This window comes from Notolepis coatsorum, assembly GCF_963971535.1.
Source record: "Notolepis coatsorum genome assembly, chromosome: 10".
Taxonomy (NCBI): domain Eukaryota; kingdom Metazoa; phylum Chordata; class Actinopteri; order Aulopiformes; family Paralepididae; genus Notolepis; species Notolepis coatsorum.
In genome coordinates this window covers 77722710-77748183 of record NC_140174.1, presented here as the reverse complement: position 1 = coordinate 77748183, position 25474 = coordinate 77722710, and the positions used below count along the sequence as shown (strand labels likewise).

At 43.8% G+C, this 25474-nt stretch overlaps 1 protein-coding gene across 1 annotated transcript in view; it reads left to right on the top strand.

Annotated features, from left to right (window-relative positions):
• LOC311236030 (SH3 and cysteine-rich domain-containing protein 2-like) overlaps positions 1-25474 on the top strand; it is a gene marked incomplete at both ends in the record, with an annotated part of 395651 nt that overhangs the window by 167135 nt on the left and 203042 nt on the right. The window contains 2 exons of the mRNA XM_084323611.1: positions 1538-1898; positions 3141-3235. Coding sequence (XP_084179737.1) covers positions 1538-1898; positions 3141-3235 — 456 coding nt within the window. The remainder of the gene's footprint in view (positions 1-1537; positions 1899-3140; positions 3236-25474) is intronic.

The window sequence follows — 25474 nt, the reverse complement described above, 5'->3', positions numbered from 1 at the left end:
GGTAAATCAGAAAAATACTAAAGCCAAACCGGGGAGGATGTAATGTTACCGGGACATCAGGGGAGACATCCCTTCTCCAACTAACGTTATTTATTTAAATTGTTCCTGTTAATAATTAACATAAGTAGCATGGTAATAATATGTAGGTTATTGATCAATGAATGTATTGATAAATACATTTATATTACAAATGATACACCAGTAGAAGTCATGTAATTTTTTCCTCATTGTCCTTGCTGTGTCGCCGGTCTGCCTACAAAAATAGGATTGAGGCGATATTTAGCCAGGCGACAGATGGCTCGAAAATCTGCTGCTGTGTGGCCTCTCTCATTCATAACAATGGAAGCAATACAATTCTGTCGGTCGCCTGGCTTAAAAAATCGGTCGCCTGGCAAAAATCGCCCGCCGTGTGCATTGGACTTCAAGTCTCACTGAAATCGACTCTACAGTGCACACAGAGTACATTTCAATGAGCTTCAGTCAGCTTGTACAGACAGGAGCTCGACCCCATTGACTTTGTCATTGGTTTGAGGCCAACTATCTGGAGCTAGTAGGCGGAACGGCGTTGATTGAGAAAGGACTCCACCAATCAACATCATCATTGAAACTGTGAGAAACAAAAATCAGAGACATAACAAAGAGCATACAGTACTTCTGAAAACAGCGGTTATGCCCCAGCGGCGACACACACGCATCTAATGAGGAGCCTCCTGTGTTGAAACAGAAGCTAGTTTCTCCTCTGCTCTCATTTCACAGGCCACGCCTTTGATGCATGAGTCATCGGCGGTTATTATTTTCACATGTTGGAGCTCATTACCTCCCAACTCCCCATAATCTTTTGTCATTAGCAGCATCCCATTATCGCTGCCAATAGCGCCGCCTGGCAAACTGGGGGAGGGTTGGGGGGGCAGGTGGAGTGAAAGATAAACATGACGTTTGTTTGCGCATCAATGCATCAAGTGCGGAGGTACAGGCCGCTCAATAAAACGAATCAAATGTGAATTTTAAGGGATATTGACTTTGTCTTGGATTCTCTAGGGACGGCAAATTTGTGATCCAGGGGAAGTGGGGAGAAAATCTGCAGATAGAAGGGTGGGAAGAGCCAAGTGTGGCAGGAGCAAGGGCAGCTAGAGGGCAGCGGAGGCTCCAGCTGATCCAGTAGTAAAACAAACACACACATCTCTCTGCTTGGACCTGAGCCTCACATGTCTCCTCACTTCCAAAAGGCCTCGTCTCTCTGTGGCTTCCTGTTCCTACATTTTCAATCAAGACAGTTAACAGTGACGTAACTCATTTATATTCTACATGAAATGAACACACATGTCCTTCAGATGCTCAATTCACACTTAATGGTCTCTGAAGTGAGGAGGGCATGTTGCGTTGTACACACTCCACCTCCCATGAGGGGAGGAAGTGCTTCTGTAATCCCTTCCTCTTAGTTGCGTATTGCCTCATTCCAATATATAAAATGCTTTGTCATTTCTACTCTCCTGAAAAACGGTTTGCTGACGACATCTGCTCCCTTTGTTTCTTCCAGCTGCAGCGGCTGAGGCGCTCCCTGTCCTTCAAGTCGGTCATGCACAGCAAAAGCATGGACAACTTCTTCCAGCGCAGCAACGGCGACGTCCGCCTCCCATCGGCCCTCATCACCGAGCCCCCGCCTCTGTCGTCCCCGCCCCCCTTCTCGGAGACGCCCCTGGCCTACGAGCGCTCGCCCTCTCTCACCCCATCTGTCACTGGTAGTCCCAACCCCTCCCTGTCGTCACACTCGCCTTCCGCCAGTCCCTCGTCCCTGACCTCCAAGCCTCAGGCCCTGCTGAGAACCAAGAACCACTGCTTCCAGGAGCATGTCTTCCGTAGGCCAACCCCCTGCCAGCGATGCAAGCACACAATCCAAGGTGATGGAGGAGCATAACGTAACTGTTCCTTATTAACATGTAGCGCAAACACACATAATCCAGGGGTAGAGGACATCAGATATTTACATGTACAACCTTTGACATACAGTAGTCCTTCCAGAGAAGCAAAGCTTTGAACAACCTTTCACTGTTTGTAGGCAAACCTAGTGGGTCACAGATCCATAGGACAGAATTGTATCAAGGAATATGAATAAGTCAAAGTTCCTAACAACCTTTCACCACCAAAATCTTCTGTACATGTCATGGAATTTTATTAAACCAGGAGGGGATTTCCAATTGGTGACACCAGAAATATATAGGACACAACTTTATCATGAAATAAGCAGTCGGTTTAGTCTCAGTGTTCAAATCAAGAATCCAGTCAACAGAAGAACTTTTGCACTTCAAGTTTTGTTTTCTATGCAAACATTTTATCTGATTATTTTAGAATGGAGTAACATTAGCCTGCCAGTGTGTCTCGTGTTCTCATGGCACATTAACTTCCCGTCAGTGTTGCATTATGGCTGTTTTTTCTATTATATTCACTTGTTATTTGATTTCAGACACATGTCATTCAATTACACACTTGTTATTTGATTACTTACATCTGTCACTTGCCCATAAATACCTATCATTTGATTTGGGACACCTGTAATTTGATTGCAGTCACCTGGTGTTTGACTATACGTGTACCAAGATGACCTTGCGGTGATGTAATAAAATCCCATTGTATGGCTCCAGTTAACCATTTCTAAGTTCAGTCAGGAACACTCTGAAACCATTTATAGTGACAAATGGTTAAGTTTGTATTTAGCAGTATGGGCTCTGTTCTCAATATACTCTCAGGGCACATCCATGCGAGCCTGCAATGGATTTGACTGAGAGCGTGAATAAAAATCCCCCCATGGGGATATCCTGAGCAGAGCCTTAGAGACCAATCCTCAGATGATGTCATACTGATACTTGAGACATGAAGCCAGCAGGGTATGTAGAGAACATATCTACAGTAGATGAAGAAATAGGCTGGTGTGGTGGAGGGAGTCTTAACGAACGAATGTCTTGCAGCCATGCACTGAATAGTGGGAGGCAGGAGTCAGAACAGCTGGATCGTCCCGTTAACAAGAGTTTTAACCTTGCTGATTATGATTGGTGCGCATTCTGATCAGAATGATTGGCGCATATTTCTTCCGCACCCTGCATGACCTAACGCTTGGCTACATTTCTGTGTTTGTGTCTATGCAGGGAACTCCAAGCAGGCATTGCGCTGTAAAGCCTGTAAACTGGGGGCCCACCTCTGGTGCTCCTCTGAGCTCTCTCAACAGCCCTGTAACGGCAAGGTAAGCCCGTTGGTCTGATGTAGCATCAGCTCTCTCTACTGTCCCTACCGTGGCTTCGGAGATAGTGTACTGATTAAGGCTGTCAATCGATTAAAATATTTAATCTGAGGGCGGTCAGGTGGCGTAGCGGAGATTGCGCTCGTCACCAATGCAAGAGACTGCGGTCTCGACTCCCGGAGTCAGCATTGCCTTGGCTTGGGCTGATCGCTATACTAACTCGTTTGGCTGGGTTAGGGAGAGGGAAGCCATGGGTGGGAAACTGGCGTTGTGGACAGCGGAGGCAGGACTTGAGGAAGGCAGCGTGACCTCCCACGCGTTACACTTCACCAATGAGAGCCCTCGCTGCCAGGTGAGAAGAGAGCCACTGGCTGTCGCCGCACGTGTCGGAGGAAGCGTGCGGATACTTCAGGGTTCCCTTGTACCGACCAGTAGGAGAACATGCGCACAACAACCAGGTAGGGGAGGGGGGGAATTGGCATAACGACTAAATTGGGATGGGGAGAAAACAGAGAACAATCGGAGAAAGAGAGATAATAATAATAATAATAATTATTCATTTATTTTGTATAGCGCTTTTCAAAGACCCAAAGTCGCTGACAATAGGCAAAAAAGAAACAAAGAAAACAAAGAAACAGAACCACAGGGAAACGGAGGACAATAAGAATACACAGGAAACATAAAACCACGAGTAACGGATAACAAATACGGGAGTGAGTAGGGGAGACAGTCGGGAGGAGAGTAAGGGAAAACCAAGGGGGGTGGGGGGGGCAGGAGAGGAGAGAACGTGGGGCAGGGGGAAATGGTGGCGAGTTGGAGAAGGGTGGTTATGGGTAAGGAAGGTTGAATGCTTGGGAGAACAGGTAGGTTTTGAGTCTGGATTTGAAGGTGGAGAGTGAGAGAGTGTCTCTGATGGTCTGAGGGAGGGAGTTCCAGAGTCGGGGTGCAGCTCGTGAGAATGCCCGGTCATCGAAACTTTTGAGTATGGATGACGGGACAGTGAGGGAAAGAGTGGAAGAGGATCGCATGATTGTCCATAGTTAACTCGCGATTAATCGCAAATTAATCGCATATTTTGTATCTGTTCTAAATCTACCTTAAAGGCCAACTTGCAGGTTGTATTTTTGTTCAATAAACAATTTGACTAGGCCAACGCCGACTTTCATGAAGAGGGAAAAAAAATTATCGAAATTGACCCAGTTTTAGCGTTTTTATCAAACATTTTGTCGACCAAACCACAAGCTCCACGCACATGCATATTTTATTCCATGGATCAATAACGTGCATGTGTCATCTTAATGCTGACGTCACGTCAGGTGCAGGGCAGCGAGGGGCTCTGAGAGAGCCTTGCTACTACTAGCCGAGGAGTGATGAATGAAAATGTATCTGTTTCACCTAACACTATTGCTCCGTGATCATAGCCATACATCTCTAAAGCTAACCACTATTTGTAAAAGCCACAAACACGTTACCATATTTGTAATAATGTAAATCATTGTGTCGTTGTACATATTGTGTATACAACGTTAGAAGCTAACGTAGCTTAGCTTGGTAGCTATTGTGCTAACAACATGCTGCGACGTCTAGCTTGTTAGCCGGCATGAATGCCCGATTTAAAATGGTTCTCTCCTCTTTGTATACCTATGTCCCCACAAGTATTCTGCCAGGGAACTTATGGACACGACAATAGTAGTAGTTATAAGGTGTTTGATCATTGTGTCGTTGTACATATTGTGTATACAACGTTAGAAGCTAACGTAGCTTAGCTTAGCTTGGTAGCTATTGTGTTAACAACATCCTGCAACGTCTAGCTTGTTAGCCGGCATGAATAATAATAATAATAATAATAATAATGGATTAAATTTGTACCGCGCTCTACATTCGTGAGAATCTCAGAGTGCTACAGGAGAATAAAGACAAAAGTTAAATGAATAAAACAATTTAAAATGAATAAAAACAATTAAAAAGACTAACAACCAGTGAAATGGAAGAACCTAAGAGTAAAATAAAATAAAAATAATAGTAAAATGAATAGAAGTAAAAAATAAAAGTAAAAGAAAATTCAGGCAAAAGCCTTGTTAAAAAGAAATGTTTTTAGGCCCCTTTTAAAAACCTCGACGGATTGTGGTGCTCTCAGGTGGATGGGGAGAGCATTCCAAAGTCTGGGTGCGGCGGAGCAGAAGGCGCGATCACCCATGGAGTGCAGTTTAGTCCTGGGGGCTTTGAGGAGGTAGGCTGTGCCGGAGCGGAGGGAACGTGAGGAGGACTGGGGGATGAGGAGTTCCTTGAGATAGGCAGGGGCACCACCATGTACGCACTGGTGAGTGAGGAGGGACACCTTGTACTCAATTCTGTGTTCCACGGGGAGCCAGTGAAGGGATCTGAGGGTGGGGGTGATGTGCCCGATTTAAAATGGTTCTCTCCTCTTTGTATACCTTTGTCCTCACACGTATTCTGCCAGGGAACTTATGGACACGACAATAGTAGTAGTTATAAGGTGTTTGATCATTGTGTCGTTGTACATATTGTGTATACAACGTTAGAAGCTAACGTAGCTTAGCTTAGCTTGGTAGCTATTGTGTTAACAACATCCTGCAACGTCTAGCTTGTTAGCCGGCATGAATAATAATAATAATAATAATAATGGATTAAATTTGTACCGCGCTCTACATTCGTGAGAATCTCAGAGTGCTACAGGAGAATAAAGACAAAAGTTAAATGAATAAAACAATTTAAAATGAATAAAAACAATTAAAAAGACTAACAACCAGTGAAATGGAAGAACCTAAGAGTAAAATAAAATAAAAATAATAGTAAAATGAATAGAAGTAAAAAATAAAAGTTAAAGAAAATTCAGGCAAAAGCCTTGTTAAAAAGAAATGTTTTTAGGCCCCTTTTAAAAACCTCGACGGATTGTGGTGCTCTCAGGTGGATGGGGAGAGCATTCCAAAGTCTGGGTGCGGCGGAGCAGAAGGCGCGATCACCCATGGAGTGCAGTTTAGTCCTGGGGGCTTTGAGGAGGTAGGCTGTGCCGGAGCGGAGGGAACGTGAGGAGGACTGGGGGATGAGGAGTTCCTTGAGATAGGCAGGGGCACCACCATGTACGCACTGGTGAGTGAGGAGGGACACCTTGTACTCAATTCTGTGTTCCACGGGGAGCCAGTGAAGGGATCTGAGGGTGGGGGTGATGTGCCCGATTTAAAATGGTTCTCTCCTCTTTGTATACCTTTGTCCTCACACGTATTCTGCCAGGGAACTTATGGACACGACAATAGTAGTAGCTATAAGGTGTTTGAGCTTGTAACGTTAGTTAGCTCATAGCTATCGTTTCTGGCTACCAACATGTCTGCATGTCAACATTGTCCGCAACATGTCATTAATTGTGTGCGAGAGGTTGATCAGTTAGCCATATTAGCGTGAGCTAGGTTAGCCACTAGCTAACGCGAGCTAGATAGAAATACAAACAATGTAACGTTACTGGTGAAAAAGTGATTTACCTTGGAATACTCCTTTGCCAACTTGCTGTACTTTGCTTGCAGGTCTGCAGCTGGATTATGAATAGTCCCAACTTTAGCCAAGGTAACGTTAAGCTAAAACTAGCTTTTCAAATAGCTCTTCAGCTAATGCTAATAACATAGCTCCCCGTCACACTGCTCAACTCGGGACGAGGGCATTAAGAAAAGTTATAATTATTTTGTCTCGTCTTGTTTTAGTCAACAATATCAACATACATGAAGAGAAATTTCGTCCTGGTTTTTGTAAATTACATTTGTGTCATCAGTTGTGGTCAACAATATTTAATAAACTATTTAGTCTCGTTAGCGTGACATGGTCTTCAATAACGTCACGTCACGTCTCGTTGTCGTCATGAAAAAAACCTTCTTTGACGAAGATCTTTCATCACCATTTTAGTTGACAAAATTAACACTTGTGTGCATGAAATAATAGGGAAAGAAAACATTAGGAACTTGTTACACTCACCCACACAAGGGCTGAGGACTCACCCTCCCCGCCCCCCCCCCCTCTCTCTCTCTCTCTCTCTCTCTCTCTCTCTCTCTCTCTCTCTCTCTCTCTCTCTCTCTCTCTCTCTCTCTCTCTCTCTTTCTCTCTTTCTCTCTTTCTCTCTCTCTCGCTCTCTCTCTCACACACATACACTTTAAGTCAGAAACAAACATAGTATCAATGAGAGTATCAATAATACACCTGAGTGAACTTTTTCTTTTTAAACGTTAATATTGCGTTAAAATAGTGGCATTAAAATAATTGTGCGTTAACGCGTTAATAACACGTTAACTTTGACAGCCTTAGTTTTGATATTTCGATGGATACTATTCCACTATTATTGATATGGCTCACCTGTGGTGCTTGTAGGGTTGTTCATTGCAGTGTCCATACATCAGACCGGCACATCCGGGTATTTTTATATATTTTTCTGTTTTTACATTGTTCCCATTGACTGCCATTGTATTTGGCCTGTATAAAAACTGTTGGCAGAACACTTACATTGTTTGAAACATTTGTTTTGTTAGTGAATTATGTTAAGTCAAGCAATAACTTTCCAACACCACCGTTAAGTGTTCACACCATTGTGAGAAATTAGGTTTGATCTGTTTTTAGGCATGTCTATTTCTAGCTGCAGGATATTTTCTCATTTCCATACCTGGACATTTAATATGATACTTTTGAATCTCCAAGTGACGAGTAATGACTATTTCGAGACAACAATGTTCTTCAACATGATTTTTATCAGACTGTTTTGTCCTAAAGTTATAGTTTATAAATAAACACCATCTAATCCCTGTTCATTGCCCAAGTTGATTGACATAATTTGCCAGTCCGATGTACGTGGGGTTGCTCCATTGTCACTCTAACCTGCTTACTACCACTTTGTGTGCTGTTGTGACTTAGTTGTAATTTCATGATTAATAGTCTACCTTTTCCACAACTTTTGTGGCAATATTTTGTCTATAATGGACTATTAAAATAAAGTGTGACCTTATAGGGGCTACACCAAGGTTTATGTGTGTGGTGTGTGCGCAGCCCGTGAAAATATGCTTGCATGTCAATTCTACCGGCTACACCAGGAATGACAAGTTGCGGGAGAATCTCATCTCATCCATGTGAATATGGGGAATTTTGTAGGCTCCATCATAGCCTTGTTAATAATCAGTATTGACCATAGGCCTATTAATAACTGAAACTCTGATGTTACAAGCATCTGTTGTTGACATCTTCCACATGTTGCATTTGGTAGATCAAATAATAATCAACTGTCGGATGCTATCACACACTCATATAGAAAGGTACTATCTTGAAAACCTGTAATTCTCTGCTACAGTAAAATAAACATTTACAAGATTCAAGATTCAAGAGGTTTATTCATCACATACATACACAAGACATATAGTGAAATGAAGGTGGCCATGCCCGCTTCGATTGTGCAAAAAATACAAATAATAATAATAGAATAAAATAATAAAATAGAATAGAAATCAAATAAAATAGTCAAGAGTCAAGAGTCACTTTATTGTCCCATCAGCTGGGAAATTTGTCTTGGGCTTACACCCACTACAGCCACAGACACATACATACAGACATGACACAACACAACTGACTCCAAACAGAGGAGATCCACAATATAAAAGATACAGTACATGATAAAAATAAAGATAAAATACAAAAGGCAATGAGTCCTATGTACACTTTCTATACAAATATACAGTTCTGCCCTATGTCACTATGCTATCCTAACTATACTATACAAAAACATCCAGTTATGTTTAGTTTTTTCCACACATACACACATAACATTTACACATACATTTACATATAAATATATACAGTAAACATTTACATTTACATTATACATTTACATATAAATATATACAGTATACATTTACATTATACATACATAATTATTATACAGTATACATTATACAAGTACATATACATTATACAAGTATATTTACAGTATACAAGCACATTTACATATACAAGGAATGTGTCCTCTTTAACCTCCAGTTCAGTTTGTCAGAAGTATGTACCTAGCATAAGGCATGTTATGGTGTGGGAGGAAACCGGAGTACCTGGAGGAAATCGGAGTACCTGGAGGAAACCGGAGTAACTGGAGGAAACCGGAGTACCTGGAGGAAACCGGAGTACCTGGAGGAAACCGGAGTACCTGGAGGAAACCAGAGTAACTGGAGGAAACCGGAGTAACTGGAGGAAACCGGAGTAACTGGAGGAAACATACGGTTATCCTATAACCATAGTTATATGAGTAATAGCGAGTGCTCTGCGCTGCTTAGTGGAACATATCCTATATCAGTCTAACGACTGAATACATTTCTCCACATGTACATGTACACACTCATCCGCCTGGCCACACCCCCATCCGCTCCTCTACATAAGCAGGGGTGTGGCCATACTAACAGCTCCTTCCCAAGTCTTTCAAAACCGAAGGCGAAGACCACGGGGTCCTCAGTGAGTCCAGGGCAGAGCGCTCGCTATTACTCATATAACTATGGTTATAGGATAACCGTATGTTATATGTAAGGGATAATGTATAGCTACGAGGTCATTGTCGCAAAATAATAGACCGACACAGAGTTTAAAATACCGAGGCGCAGCGCCGAGGTGTTTTAAACGTCAGTGAAGGTCAATTATTTTGCGACAATGATCGAGTATAGCTATACATTATCCCGCTTATTACATGGCTAACTTACTAACAATATACCTAATTCATTTTACATTGACAAGACGAGATCAAATGCAGACGCAGTTCTGTTCTGGCTCCGCTGTCATCGTCACAGACACTCCGCTGTCAGTGCAGCCAGCAGGTGTGTCTGATTGGCTGTACTGATGCAGTGTGTCAGTGGCCTTGATTGTGAACAGCTGCGCACAGCGGTCATTATTGTTCCACAGAGGTCCGTTATCGAGTAATATCGGACCTCTGACGAGCGCTAGTGACCAATCACAAGCAAGCATTTCGGCGAATGTGAAAACGCCATGTAATAATACGTCATAGCTTACGCTCTGCGCTGCTTAGTGGAACACAGGAGCTGAGCAGAGCGGAAGCTTGACAAATGTACCCGCTGAGGCATCCCACAACCATCAGAACCGGGGAGGACTCGAGCCCCCGGACCCCCCTAGTGGAGGACGGGAGGGAATCGGATCCGACTGTGCGAAGAGGGTTTAGCAACTCAACGCACAGGGTGAGCAGACCGTGGGACTTACCTTCCCACAGAAGAACCCACGACTACACAGGCGCGCAACCCACATGCCACTAGGGAACGAATGGGAAGGGAAAAAAAACTGTTACAACCCCTAATATCACGGGGTCAAGGTCAAAAACCCAACCCCGTGGCAAGGCCGTAGCAGCGGAGCGCGAAGGAGGACCCAGCCCCAGGAAGGGACTGGACCCCCCGGAAAAAGAGGGCCTGGTGAGGCCAACGACGCCGCAGCATCGAGACCCCACCAGGCGGTCACTAGTGACACCACCCCCCACATCGCCAGCGTATCGGACAGGGCCCATCCAAGAGCAGGCCCTTCCCCGCTACAGCACGCCGCCCTGAAGCACTCAAGAGGCTATACCCCCACAGCGGGACCAGACAGCGCACCGGGGAGACAACCCCCAAAGAGGTTGATCCCTCAATCCAAGCAACAGGTCAAAAGGACTCGACCTGAGCCTGGAGCACTGTGGACTAGACAGGCGCCTAAGGGGTCTGCTGAAAACAGCACCCCGGTGGAAGGGGCGTTCGGTATGCTGTGCACCATGTCGCAGCCTCCACAAGAAAACCCCGACCCTCTAGACTCTAGAGGGGCCAAGGCAGAGAAGGCTGACACGATTGGCAGACGCCATGAAGGGTGCAGGGGCACACTCGCAGGCAGATGGGGTCAAGCCCGGCCTAACCCGAGAGTCGACTCCACTACCAACACACCTGGAAACCAACCACCACCTAACAGGAGGCGGTTGTTCCTATAACCCCCCCAAGAAAAAACTCCAAAACACAACTGCGGGTATACACCGGCTATACAGCAGTACAAGTGTTTCAGTTCTCAAGAAGGGGTTAACCCAGGCCAACAGGGCGACGAGAACAAGTCCAGACCTGGGCCCGGCGGACCGGGACGTACACAGGGATGCCAGAGGGGTACAAGAACCACCTCGACAGCCCCCTCCCAGCCCCGCCAAGCAGGAGAAGAGAGGGGCGAAAAAAGAATGGAGAAGGACCAGGCTCCTTTAGCACAGCGCAAGGTACAACACAATATGGACCAAGCAATAGTGAAGGATAACACGCAGTGACATAACCACGAACACCTCCATAACATCAAACCCTGCAACGCCCGGGCCAACCCGGCATTTTCCCCCCGAAAAAGCACAAGTCCTTCAGGGTACCAGAACAGCAGAACGGGTTAACTGACCTGGTCCGGCACGACCAGAACCAGTCCTGTGTCCTAATCACGCCACCATCCCCAGTCCTAAGAGGGGGGTAGGTACGCGTGTTAATCCAAAACATCACAGAGGGCGCCACCAAGACGGTCAGAACATAAAGCACCGCGCCCGGTGGCCCACCCCAAAAGCGTGAGACCCCTCCACCAATGCTTTGATCTATTACGTTATCTCCCCCCAGAGATGAATGAGAATTCATTGAGACTAACCTAGTACACTGGCGCTCGGAAGAGACAAAACTCCATCCTAGTTGCCCCATAAATACGCCGCTTCAATGATGAGCAACCAAGGTGCGCAAGCCCATGCGTGGTTCCACACGGAAGCACCCAGGGCCAGCACTATGTACACGTCGAGACCCAAAACATATCAATGGTAATTCTAACAAGAACCCAGATAACGTTCCCTCCAAGCTACCTGGGAGAGCGACAGGAAGCTGGCCAAGACACAGATATGGGTCCCATATGACGCGTCCGAGGGAAAACACCCCTGTCAACCCTGCCCTGTATAAAAGAGAGGAGACAGGGAAACTTCAGAGAGAATTCCCACGTGAGTAATAATTGAAAAGATATATGTAACATTGAGCTACGTGACCAAGCTCAAGACATATGCAACAGAGCGCAGAGCACAACTTCTTTTTAAGTTCTCACGCACTGCATAACTCATCTTGACAATAACAGAGGTCCACAACATGGAGCCTGAAAAGAACTCACGGAAGTCTCACAACCAATAGAAACACGCCCAGTGACGTACTCTATGGCGGGGGGAATTCCGTGACCCACCTGCCCAAATATGGCGTGGGACCAGGGAACACTGGTACAAGAGCTTACACATGTAACTTCTGTAGGCCAACACCTAACCCAGTTGTGGATCTTAAACGTGAAAACTATACACACAACCCTCCATCACAACAAAAAAGGGCAAAAGTACACTCTCACTACTGTAAGAGGAACGCCGTTTTTCATGACGAGAGAAGACACAAGTCCTTGATTAAGTACTGGTCACAGGCCTTGCTAAGTCCACATGACAGCGACCAAACAATTTTCAAACAGCGTTCAAAGACAGGGGAGGGTTGAATTGGACAATACGAAAATTGGGATGGGAGAAAAATAGAAAATGGGAGAAAAGGTGTATATATATAAAAAAAAAAATTGCCTCTCTAAGCAAGAGCACAACCCCAGCAGAAGCTGAGGGGTTACACCGTATCCCCAAAAACATAGTGAATCAACACACATCTTGTAAACAAAATCATGTTTGAGGGGAGGGGGGGGGGGGGGGGGGGGTCCAGGGGAAAACCAGGGAAACCCACCCCTCACCACCTTACCCCTGGTACGACGCCAATGTGTAGAGTAAGCTTTACATCATGCACGCCAGCACAGCCGAAGACCTTGTTTGAACAGGCACAGCCCTGCTTATGTGTGAAAAAAACTTGCCATTTGTTATTGTCATCACAAGCTGAGAGAGAGACTCATCCCTCGATCACATGCCACTATGCACAGAATTGTAGGGTAACTGATAAGTGCCCATGCAAGCCTCGGTCAGATTGATAACCCAATAACTCATTGGTCCGCATCTCAACATCAAGCAGCGTCCTGCGATGTCTGTGATATCCAGGACTCAATGCGTCCACAAACTGCAGGGGTTAAACCCGATCGACAGACCTGACACACGCACCGCTCCGTCCTCCCCAGTCATCGACCTTAGGTCGAGTGATTGGAGTTGCGGAGTCTATTATTTTATTTGCACTGGGAAGGACACTCTTTAATCAGATGATGTCCATTTCCCTTATCCGTCACATGTATTATCACTGTAGCTTTACTTGATAAGCCCATTATACAGAACCCACTTCTCAGGGACGCGGGAAGGGGGGGTGCGGGGGGTGCTGCAGCACCCCCTCTCAATTATTGCAATTTTTTTTTTTTTTTTTTTTTTTTTTTTTATGACAGTATTTATATATTTGTATATACTGTAACTGTATAACTGTAACACTGTATATTATAAGTTTATCCTGCTCAAAGCACGTCACCATTTTAATATTGTGTGTATTGAGCCGTACTGTATTGTAGCCATTCTCCAATCTGTTAAATAAAGTTTTCATTCATTCATTACACTACTGTATGTACACAATCATATGTGTAAAACCGAGTAGATTTTCGAGTGATGACAGACTGTCACAGACTGATTGAATGACAGGTGAAACAACTAATTGTATTCACCTCCTGTCTCCCGCCCTTCCCACGCGCCACGAACCACTGAGCTACTGTGATACAGTGCTTGCGCAGTCAGTCGATTTGAGCTAGTAGTCAGATTTGCTAGCACAGAATGTCTCACTCGCAGAAAAGAAAAATATCAGATTTATTTTCTAAACGTCCCACCGGTCCCAGTGACAGTCCCACTAAATCTGATAAACGTCAGAGAGAGACAGAGACGACAGGTTCAGCCTCAGCATCAGGTATTGAAGAGTTAACCGAGTCTGTTCCCCTATACCCCCCCTCGGGCGCCAGGGGCTTCCACTGAGGGGTGATGCAAATAGGGATGGGGTGTTATGGCAGCTCATGATGGAAAGAGTGCGCACCGAGTCTGATCCCGAGTTGAAGAATTGGCTCCAAAAGAGAGACAACTGGATGTCCAACAACATCCAAAACGAAATCTTACAGCTGCTTGCCCATGATATTCAGCGACAAATTAGAGGCAAAACATCCAAAAGCCCAATCTTTGGCTTGAGCGCTGACGGAACCACTGATGTTACTCACTGGAAAAGAACAATTCTCGTGTAATATACAGTTAGCCGATGACAACTTGGAAGCTCAGAACTTCTTTTGGGGTTTTTACAATGCCCGGCCCAGACACAACAGCCGAGATGCTGTTTTTGTGTATAAAATACTTTTACGCCTCGACCTGCCCATGGAGAGGCTGATAGGATACTGTTTTGACGGGGCCAGCAACATGTCTGGGGGGTACAGGCTAGACCAGGGGTTCCCAAACTTTTCAGGCCGCGACCCAAAAAAAACGGTGTCAGAGAGCCGCGACCCCCACTATTATAGGAGGTAAAAAAAATTATTTTAAATGGAAATGTATGGTTGAAACATGCAAACGTTCAAACGCACACACACTAATAAGCATTGGAGGCTTTTAACCAGGGCCGGACTGGGGAAATCATTCAGGCCAGGAAATATAGCCCCAGTCAGGCCACTTTTTAAGCAGGGGGTCTGGGGGTCCCCCACCAGGAATTTCTTTGTTACAAAGACTTAATTTCCTGCATTCTGGTGCAGGCATTTTTTTTATTTGTACCCTTTAAATGCCAGTGTTTGTGATGGCATCACAACTTATTGTTAAAAAACAGGCTAGCATATGTATGATTAGCAACAACACAGATTCTTATGGATTTTCAGTTTTTTGTAATTGATAAATACAATATTTTATTCAACTTCAGCCCTGATCATAACACCACATATTCATTTTATAATTCTAACCCTTTAAATGCCAGTGTGTGTGATGGCATATATTTGCAATATATCAAATGCAAAGTAAATTTTTCTGGGGGGGATTATTACAGGCTAGCATGTGTCAATGATTAGCAGTTTTTCGTAAGGATCCCGCCTCCACCAATCACATGCGGCTCCCTTTGTGTGTGTGTGAGAGCAAGAGAGAGAGAGAGAGGGAGATAGTTCTCCAACTTGTGTGAGTTGCAGTGATCTCCTGGTTGTTCCCCACCTAGGTTATCTAACTATTGCGCTGGTGCAAATAGAAACACTGGCCTGGCCTGCTTCTAAGTTCAGTGGCCTGACCGAAAAAAAAAAATAACGTTTTTTTTTTTTTTTTTTTTTTTAATCTGGCGACCCCCCAGCACCCCCTGCCGTTTTATAGTTCCCGCATGCCTGCCACTTCTACATCTATATATATATATAGTTCTTTCTCTAGGTCTCTGTGTGGATAAAGGCCCACTACTAGAGTTTTACATCATAAATCAGGAACATCACGGGGCCGTGTTGTTGCCGACTGGTTAAAGACACACTTCTAAAGTTTTACATCATAAATCATGAACATCACGAAGCCGTGCTCCCTCATGGTTAAACAATGGGTAAAGTTACAATGCAAAAACATTTCAATGCTTACCCGTCTGGTCAGAAGAATGGATACAAAAGGTGTGTTCCAAAAAGGGTTTTTATTTTTTAAAAGTACAAGATTACATTAAAGGCACAGTTCATGGTTATAAGTACAAAGGTTTCTGCTTACAATATATCAGAATGCAGGGATCTCCAAAAAATCTCTCGAGATGAAGTGAGTTAGCCTTTATAAAGGAATTCAACATCTCTTTGTCATTGGTTCAGATACAGTGATGAAATTTCACTAGCCAGTCAACGCACAATACGTAAAGACTAGCTCTCCTCCCCTCCTACTCTACTGGGCCGTAACTTGAAAAGTAATTGTAACGTTTTTGCTGGAACAGAGTACGATATGGTGCAATCCTCCCTTTGTCTCTGCTGTGGAAAGTCCCTTCTGGAGCAGAGAGGCCCCGTACATTCCTCTGGGCTCCAGTCATTATTGAGAGGGAATAACTGGCCTGTGTTCCTACAATACACAATATACCTGTACTATATACAACATACAATATATATTGTATATTGCATTGTATATATTGTATATATATATAAATATACAATACACCTGTACCAATCATTGGTTTTACTCTATGCAGGCAGGACAGTGTTAACATGTGCCGACTTGCTCTCAGCTCGAGGCCACAGATAGAGAAAAGCACATCCCCCCCCCCTCTACCAGAGACTGCACTTCTGCCTCCATTCCGACTTCACATTAACTGTAACATAGTTTTAAAGTGTATAAAGAATATACAGGTATACATACATATATAATTTATATGTTACAGGTACAATAGGTTACAGGTACAATACAGTACTCATATACATTAGTACTATAGTACATAGTACATTATAGTCTGCTCTCCTCACTGTAAGGGTTAACTTCCTTACTTCCCTCCTTCCTCCATGGGCCTCTTTCGTTCTCACAGTAAGAGGAGAAGACGAGGCAGGCTGTCGTAATATACAGTACATAGCCTAAGGTGTATAAAGAATATACAGCTTATATAAGATACAAGTGTATACAAGTTATACAAGTGTGCACCCGTCATAGAGAGCTGTCTCCTCTGCCACGGATCTTCACATATAGACACCTACAGTAACATATGCCTAGATCTAAAACAGATATATACCATAAACATATGCTTAAACCTTTTACATTCCATAATTGACAGAGAGAACAGGATGTCATTATTAACTAGTGTCACTAGTTGGCTGTGACACTTTACACCCCCTCTGTCATCCTGGTCGGTCATTTTCCATTGTCTTAATAGCGCCTATACTGGGGGACGAGATGGCGACTGCGGGGTCACCTGGCTGTGACTCTCCACACCCCCTCTGCCATCTTGGTACCTTGTTACCCTGGTAGCCGGCGGGAAGACTTGCATCTGTTGTTCCCTGGCTGGACGGCTCGACAGGATAGGGGTCACGTTGTTGCTTGGTATCCGGCGGGAAGACTTGCATCTGTTGTTCCCTGGCTGGACGGCCCCGAAGACAACACCTGGTGGTTATCTTGTGGTCATCTTGGTCATCTTGGTCATCTTGGGGTCACCCCCTCTGACCTCTTGGATCTCTCCCATAGTTTGAGGTAGGTTGATTTGTCACTTCTCGGGCGACCCCATGGGTCCCCGAGAATTGTAGCAGCAATCCTCTATTGAAGTGTGGTTGGCCTGGTCGTGTGACCCTGTCCGTAGGCCTCGCAGGACATCACTGATACAGTCCACAGAGGACTCATTTCTTTTCTCTCTTTCAGGTCCATTCAGGGCTCTCGTCGCCCTGTAACCTGGGTCCAGGCCGATGTCTCTCTGTCCGGTCTAGGAAGTCTAGGAGGTCTGGGAGGTCTGGGAGGTCTAGGAGGTCTGGGAGGTCTAGGTGAGGACCTTGAGGATGCTCTGGAGCTTGACCTATCCCGGTCTTCCTCCATTTCCGAGTTCTGACCTGGGTCAGTATATTCCTTCTTGCCATTCGCTGCGTCGTCCACTGACTCCGGGGGACAGCCCCAATCAATCAATCTTGAGTAAGGTTTTAACTCAAATCTGTAATAAATTTTACTCCAGAGGCACCTGACCGCAGTTATTTCAGTTCATATTCTTTCGGCTTTTGATACCTATTCAATTAGTATAAAGCCCAACTCACGGATGTTCTAAGCCCCAGAACCTCCAATCCGTTTTGACAGACCTATAAACCAGTGACTCGGCCGCCCAAGCACTACAGCGTCCTGTATGCTGAAGCTTCCGAGTCCCCACAAATCTGATAGGCCTGTCGGATATAGAGACCCTGATGCTCGCTCTGTCCCCCCGCGTCAAGGTGCTAAGCTTGATGAGAGTTTGCAGAGTCTCAATTTTTATCCATAGGCGCTGGTGAGTGTACATCTCACGCAGCTGATATGGTTGGTACAGGTGCTAACCTACCAGATGGTAGCTGTCAGGAAATCCCCTTTGCATGAAATAGATTACAAATTCTTTCGTCCTCTTTACTCTGGTTTAGAGAAAAGACGGACATCTTTACATAGTATACTTAAAATGTATACAAAATGCATGTAGTATTCTATGTCATGTTTCTTCCTAAATGACAATAACACTATATATTATTCCTCTTGACAGATGAGCTGTATGTCAAGTGCAGTTTGCACTTGCTTGAGTGTCATGTGTCAGGGCCCCAGAAGGTAAGGATACTATTGATTCTCCTTCCGGGCTTTGGATTTCTCCCTTTTCCCCTCACTTTTATTGTATTTGTGTTGAGAAAGCATTTTGACTTGGTCATACAGCATGCATTCCGTCCGTAACTGGTCTTGGGACCATGCTGCGCATTTGGCTGCAAGACGGTTACCCCCTGGTACACCTATGAATAGCTTTTCAAGCAGTAAGCCTGATCTTTGCCTACAGATGAAACTTTTAGTATTCATGGGAGCTTTGCCGCGACGCGCACACGGTGATATCACGTCGTTGAAATGAATTAGGAACCCAGGCTGCTGTTCTATTTTATGCCGCCAGGAGGCGCAAAGTCATTAGACGGACGCTACAACGTCCTACACAGTATACTGTATAACGATCTGTATATGTTTTGTTGTCTAAAATAAATACCATACCATATGTCTAAAGCAATGTTGCTGAATAAAATAATTAACCAGTTAAAACCTGTCGAATGGAGCAGTCAATGTGTATATATAATGGATATATTTTGTCTAGTACTGTGGTGTAATGGTTTATGCCCATTCCTTTCAAGCCGACGCCCGGGGTTTGAATCCCAGCGTGTCTAATATATTTCTTTTTTTATTTATAAAATTAAATTGCCCGCAACGATGTGCATAATACAATAGTAATAATATATAATAAGAATCCAACCAATAGAGCGACATTGTGCAATAAACAAGTAAACAAAGTAGGGCATATTTTACAGTAGGGCACTTTGAAACAACCAATCACGTTGCGCGATAGCACGAGCGATGCACAGTCAGGAAGTAATGTTACAGCTGAGTTCACTCATTCAGAACGGCGAAATGCTAACTATGCGGTGATAAACAAAAAACGAATCGCAGTATGCAAAACGTGCGGTTCGAGGATGCAACGTCCAACTTCTTTCGACACTTGAACTAAGAAGGTGCACAAAGATCGGTAAGTGAATGAACGAATGAATGAAAACTTTATTTAACAGATTGCAGAATGGGTACAATACAGTACAGCTCAATATACACAATTGTTAAGGGGATGCAGACCAGAGAAAGACTTTCGTCTTGTTTACATCAGGGTCCCCCATAGTAACTTAGCTTGCTACAGTAGCTACAGTTAAATCAATGAGCCATCGACAGTGTGCTAACGTTATCATATACTCTCTTTTTTAGACTCTTTTTGTATCACAAACAGTACTGTATTTGTAAATCTGGTATGTCATAAATGTATAGATGTAGCAGTACTGTATCTGTATGTCATGTATGTCATGTTATGATGAATTGAAAATGGGGGACCCTGATGTAAACAAGACGAAAGTCTTTCTCTGGTCTGCATCCCTTTAACAATTGTGTTTATTGAGCTGTACTGTATTGTACCCATTCTGCAATCTGTTAATTTTCTTTCAATCAATCAATCAATCAATCAATCAATCAATCAATCAATCATTACATCCAAGATACACGGCTGCTGTAGTCTTGTCTTATAAAATACATAGACAATCAGCAATGTCTCGCTTGATGAATGGCCAGCAGTAGCCTAATTAATATTAATAAAAGTATTATCATTTTAATAATTGCGAAACGTGTTTAGTCCCTTGTTTGAGCCGAATCTGGGTTGAACATGATTTGTGGAACTCCCTCTGGTGTTGTGGTCGTGGTATTCACTGACCTTTGGGAAGTATTTCGACATGTACATGGGTATCTTAGTGGTGTAGTCAGGGCCGCCTGGGAGAAATGCGAGGCCCAGTGCGAGATTTAAACGCGAGCCCCCCCCCCCCCCCAAAAAGGTAAAAAAAAAGAATTATATAATATTTTTATTTTTATTTTATTTTTTCATACAGTCAACATATTCGTAAATAATAGCGCTGCCCGAGGCTGGGCATGATACAGTCAACATATAGCAAGAGAGAGAGCGAGAGAGAGCTCCCGTTCTACAGTCAATATACAGTGTACAGAGAGAGAGACACATTGGAAAGAAATTGAAATGCTATTTGGCCCTAAACAGAGAGTACACAGTGGCAGAATACCTGAGCACTGTGACTGAAGATCCTTGACTAGGTACAGACTCAGCGAGCACAGCCTAGCCATCGAGAAAGGCCGCCATAGGCAGACTGTGTGTGTTAGAAAGAGAGAGAGAGAGAGAGAGAGAGAGCATGTGTGTTAGAGAGAGAGCATGTATGAGAGAGATAAGCAAAGATGACCCCCTAAAGGATATTCAACTTTTAATGAAAGAACAAAACAGAAGGAAAAGATAACTTCACAAAGGCAACATGAATATACATAGATCCAAAAGGACAAAGATCAACACTTAAATCCAAAGAGAAGAGGGTCTATACCAGAGAAAACAAAGCAGCAAGGAGCCAATGGCCGACAGCTAAAGGCTAGCCAGGTAGGCTACTGACACCAGGCCACACACAGCTTTGGCCAAGTTTTCAAGTTTCAAGTTTCTTTAATAGTTGTCATACAGAAGTACAGAATACTTTCATACAAAATGCTTCTTACTGTTACGCTCCAGAGACTGTGCTAGACAAGATAGTATCAAATAACATAGTATAGCATGTAATTTAGAAGTAGAAAATGAGGTCACAGTGTTCAGTATAGACATATGTACAATGTTCGGCCCAACGCTACCCAAGCTACACAAACGACCAAGACAATGAATTCACACACAGCACATGTCGTATCTCCAAATGTTGTGAAGTAACATATGTTTTGCCTGGAAAAAAACATCGTTATTAACAAAACATTCGGGAGGGGAAGGAAGGAAGAGTGGGGTAATGTCATGATTTTCATTAATCTTACCTGCACCAAGGAACGCAGGGCGAAAGGCCGCAACACAGGTCTCCACGTTGACGAAAGGCCTCTCGCTGGCGGGACAAAAATAACCCCCTGCTATTCTCACGGCTAATGTCAATGGTCGTAGCACAAGCTAACAGCTAACTCAAGGCTAACTGATAGCATCAAACGAACGTTCCCAGCCGAGCGCAGCCGGCAGCTAACGTCGTAGCTAAACAGCTAACTGGCTAACAGTTAGCTCAACCAGGCTATCGCTAACCATTAGCTAACGCAGAAGCAAGCTATGCGGCTACATACAGGTGCTGACACCAGGCCACACACCGTTAGCTACTAGTAGTACTACAACAGCTAGTCGGCCAGTTTAGCTCCAGAGAGAGAGAGAGAGAAAGAGATGTCCACGGCGGGAATAGAATAGAGTTAATAGAATAGGTTAAAAACTCACCAAACGTCCAAGAGGATGGAGACAACCGCGTGGAGTTGACGAAGTTCATCTGCCAAACGACCATCCTCTTCATCTTGGCTGTATGCGCTGTCTCTAGGTTAGCTAACGCTAGTTAGCCTTTAGCTAAGCTAGCTACTAGCCGACATCATCATGGCTATACCATGACAAGGCTCCGGCCATTTGTCCCGCCAGCGAGAGGCCTTTCGTCAACGTTCCTTGGTGACCGACCGACTGATAATGACCGACCTCTTTCTTCGTCTTGGCTGGCATAACTAAGCATAATAGTCAAAAGCTGCACGCGCGAAATAGTCAAACGCAGCTGACTCACGCCGGCGTACTACACATGATGTAAGTAACCACTCCCTTCGTTGAAACCAATAGTATGTCTGCTGCAGAGCCCCAGAGGCTGAGCTCCAATAGTGAGTATGTCTGCAGACCCAGGAACAAGTCAGACACATTCTACAAACGTGTCTAATGTGAAATATATAAGCATATAAGCAAAACTAGATTTTAGGTCTGTGATGAAAAAGGGCCTCGCGGGAAGGGGGGCCTTGCAAAAAATAAAAAAAAATAAAAAAAATAAAATAAAAAAAATAATAAATAAAAAATTTTTTTTTTTTTGCGAGGCCCCCCTTCCAGCGAGGCCCTGTGCGACCGCACTGCTCGCACACCCCCTGAGGCGGCCCTGGGTGTAGTGTACAGTATCTTGTAGACCAGGCCCATTGCAAGTTGCTGTACTCTGTCGTCTACTCTAAGCCATCCTAGGTAGTCAAAGTGGGCAGGGGTGAGGTGGGTTCTAGGAGTAAGGTCAAGCAGTAGTCTGACCAGTTTGTTTTGTGATGTTTGTAATTTAGTTTTTAGCACTTTTGAGGTGCTTTGGTACCATGAGGTGCAAGCATAGTCGTAGTACCCTTGAATGAGTGCTCCTGCCAGAGTCTTCAGGGTATTCTTGTTTACCAGAGAGGAGATCCGGTACAAGAATCTTGTTCGTTGGTTGACTTTTTTTTATTACATTGGTTGCCATTTTGTCACAGGAAAGATTTGCCTCTAGGATGGAACCCAGGTAGGTAATTTCATCTTTCCTTGTGACAATATTGTCACCCACTGTAACAGAGAAGCCGTTGGCCTTGCTGAGTTTGTTATTTGATCCAAGAGAGAGAGAGATAACTCGCATGGGGGACCCTGATGTAAACAAGACGAAAGTCTTTCTCTGGTCTGCATCCCCTTAACAATTGTGTGTATTGAGCCGTACTGTATTGTACCCATTCTGCAATCTGTTAATAACGTTTTCATTCATTCATTCAGGAGCAAAGGTCAATGACCAAACACACCCAGACTACATACCATCTGTATTCCCTTCAACATCACAGTCTACACCATCTACGTCAACAAACATCAGTCGCCATGAGCGGCGTGAAAAAAGGAGAGGGATGCAGCCAAGGAGGATGGTGACCAACAGAGAACCAAGGTCGAGTCAAGCTCCTTGACCGCTTCATCTGTGGACAGCAACGACAGCAAACCAGTCAACTTACAAAAAAGAGCCTGTTGGAGGATTTCAACAAGATAAATGCGACAACATTGCAAAATATTTCACTATAATATTTCAAAGTGAAGTAAAAAATATTATAATAATTATTTGATCATGTTAAATAAGTGTGACTGACTGACGACTGTGACTGTACTGTAGCAATACTGACACTCACAGCACACAGCAGGCGCAGCAGGCGTCGGTGTCGGGACACGCATGGTCCAGTGACGGACGGCAGTAGTATAGTACACCAACGGAAATATTAAAGTTACACGTTGACCTATAATTCCGCCAAAGGATAATAAAAAAACCCAACTAATGCTATGTTAAATGCTATGTAAACAGCATTGTTTTCAAGGATTAGATAGACAATTGTGATTGACCTGTGATACAGTCCACATTACAGTTCTACTTTTGTTTTGATGTGAAAAGTGATGCTGCATAAGAGGACTGCATTTAGCACTGACTGAGAAAGTACATATTACAGTTCTACTTTATAAAATGCTAATTGTAAATATGTTTGGCAATGTTAATTAATAGGAGAAGGTCCACATTACAGTTCTACTTTTGTTTTGATGTGAAAAGTGATGCTGCATAAGATGACTGCACTTAGCACTGACTGAGAAAGTACACATTACAGTTCTACTTTATAAAATGCTAATTGTAAATATGTTTGTTAATGTTAATAATATGAGAGTCCACATTACAGTTCTACTTTTGTTTTGATGTGAACTTAGCACTGACTGAGAAAGTACATATTGCAGTTCTACTTTGACATTTAAAATGTTGGACCAAAGCATTGCATGTAATTAGAATACAGGCAAATAAAAGTAATTTAGTTTAAAGTACAATCTTGGCTGTCTTTTTCTCTCAACGCTTCAATAGGTAGATGACTAAATGTAAATGTAAAATCAAATTTTAACAGATTGCAGAATGGGTACAGTACAGTCCAGCTCAATACATACAATTGTTAAGGGGGTGCAGACCTGAGAAATACTTTTGTCTTGTTTACATCAGGGTCCCCCAACAATTAGCATTTCAATGGTGTGTGTGGGGGTTGCCAATCCAATGTCACACCTACACAGGCTAGTCACTCTACCCCCCTGTTGGGATGGAGGGAGAGACGAGACAGACTATTTTCAAGTTTAATGTACATTAGATCTCTTGTTTTCGAGACTATTCTATTGGCTTGCCTTAGAGTAGCCTGTTCATACATAGACTGCAGGGATGGGTGACCTTTCACCCCTATGATCTTCCATGCGGTCTGCATCAGACGGACCAGTTTGGACTTTAATTGTACAGACAGGTTACCAAACCAAGCTGTAATACCATATCTGATGAGACTCTCTAATACAGATTGGTAGAAAAGTAACATACATTTTTGATGGAAGAAGAAGTAAAAAATTAGAATTATGGTTATGAGATAGAGTCAGAAACAGGAGAAAAGCTAGTATGCAAATTACAGAAATCCCTATACGGTCTAAAGCAGTCAGGCAGAAACTGGAATGCTCTGTTACATGCATATCTCACTGAGAATGGTTTTGAACAAAATCCTGCTGATAACTGCCAATACACAAGGGAAAAACAAAATGAAAAAGTGATTCTAATTGTATTTGTTGATGATTTAATCATTGCTGGTAACAATGAGGAGGTTGTGAAAGGTGTCAAAATTATGCTTGCTGAGAGGTTTAAAATGAAGGATCTGGGAAAATTTAAACATTTTCTAGGGATAGATTTTAACCAGTCAGAGGGTCAAGTCACAATGTCACAACAGAGGTATGTGAACAAAATCCTCTCCAGATTTGGAATGCAAGAGTGTAGGTCCAGAGAGACCCCATGTGAATCAAAACTTGAATACACAGAAAATGCAGAAAAATTTGGAGACCTGAGGATGTATAGAGAGGCAGTGGGAAGTTTGATCTATTTGGCTACATGCACTAGACCAGATTTAAGTTTTGTAGTCAGTAAACTTTCCCAGCATCTTTCTGAACCAAGTGAAGAGCATTGGAACACTGTAAAACATGTGTTCAGGTATCTTAAGGGTACAACAGACCGTGGCTTATGTTTTAAAAAGAATGATACAGGTGAACTAGGCCTAATAGTCCACAGTGATGCTGACTGGGCATCAGACGTTGTAGACAGACGTAGTACCACAGGGTACTGTGCCAGTCTAAGTGAGAGAAGCTCTCTCATTTCATGGAAGAGTAGAAGACAACCAACAGTTGCACTTTCTACCTGCGAGGCAGGATACATGGCCTTAGCATC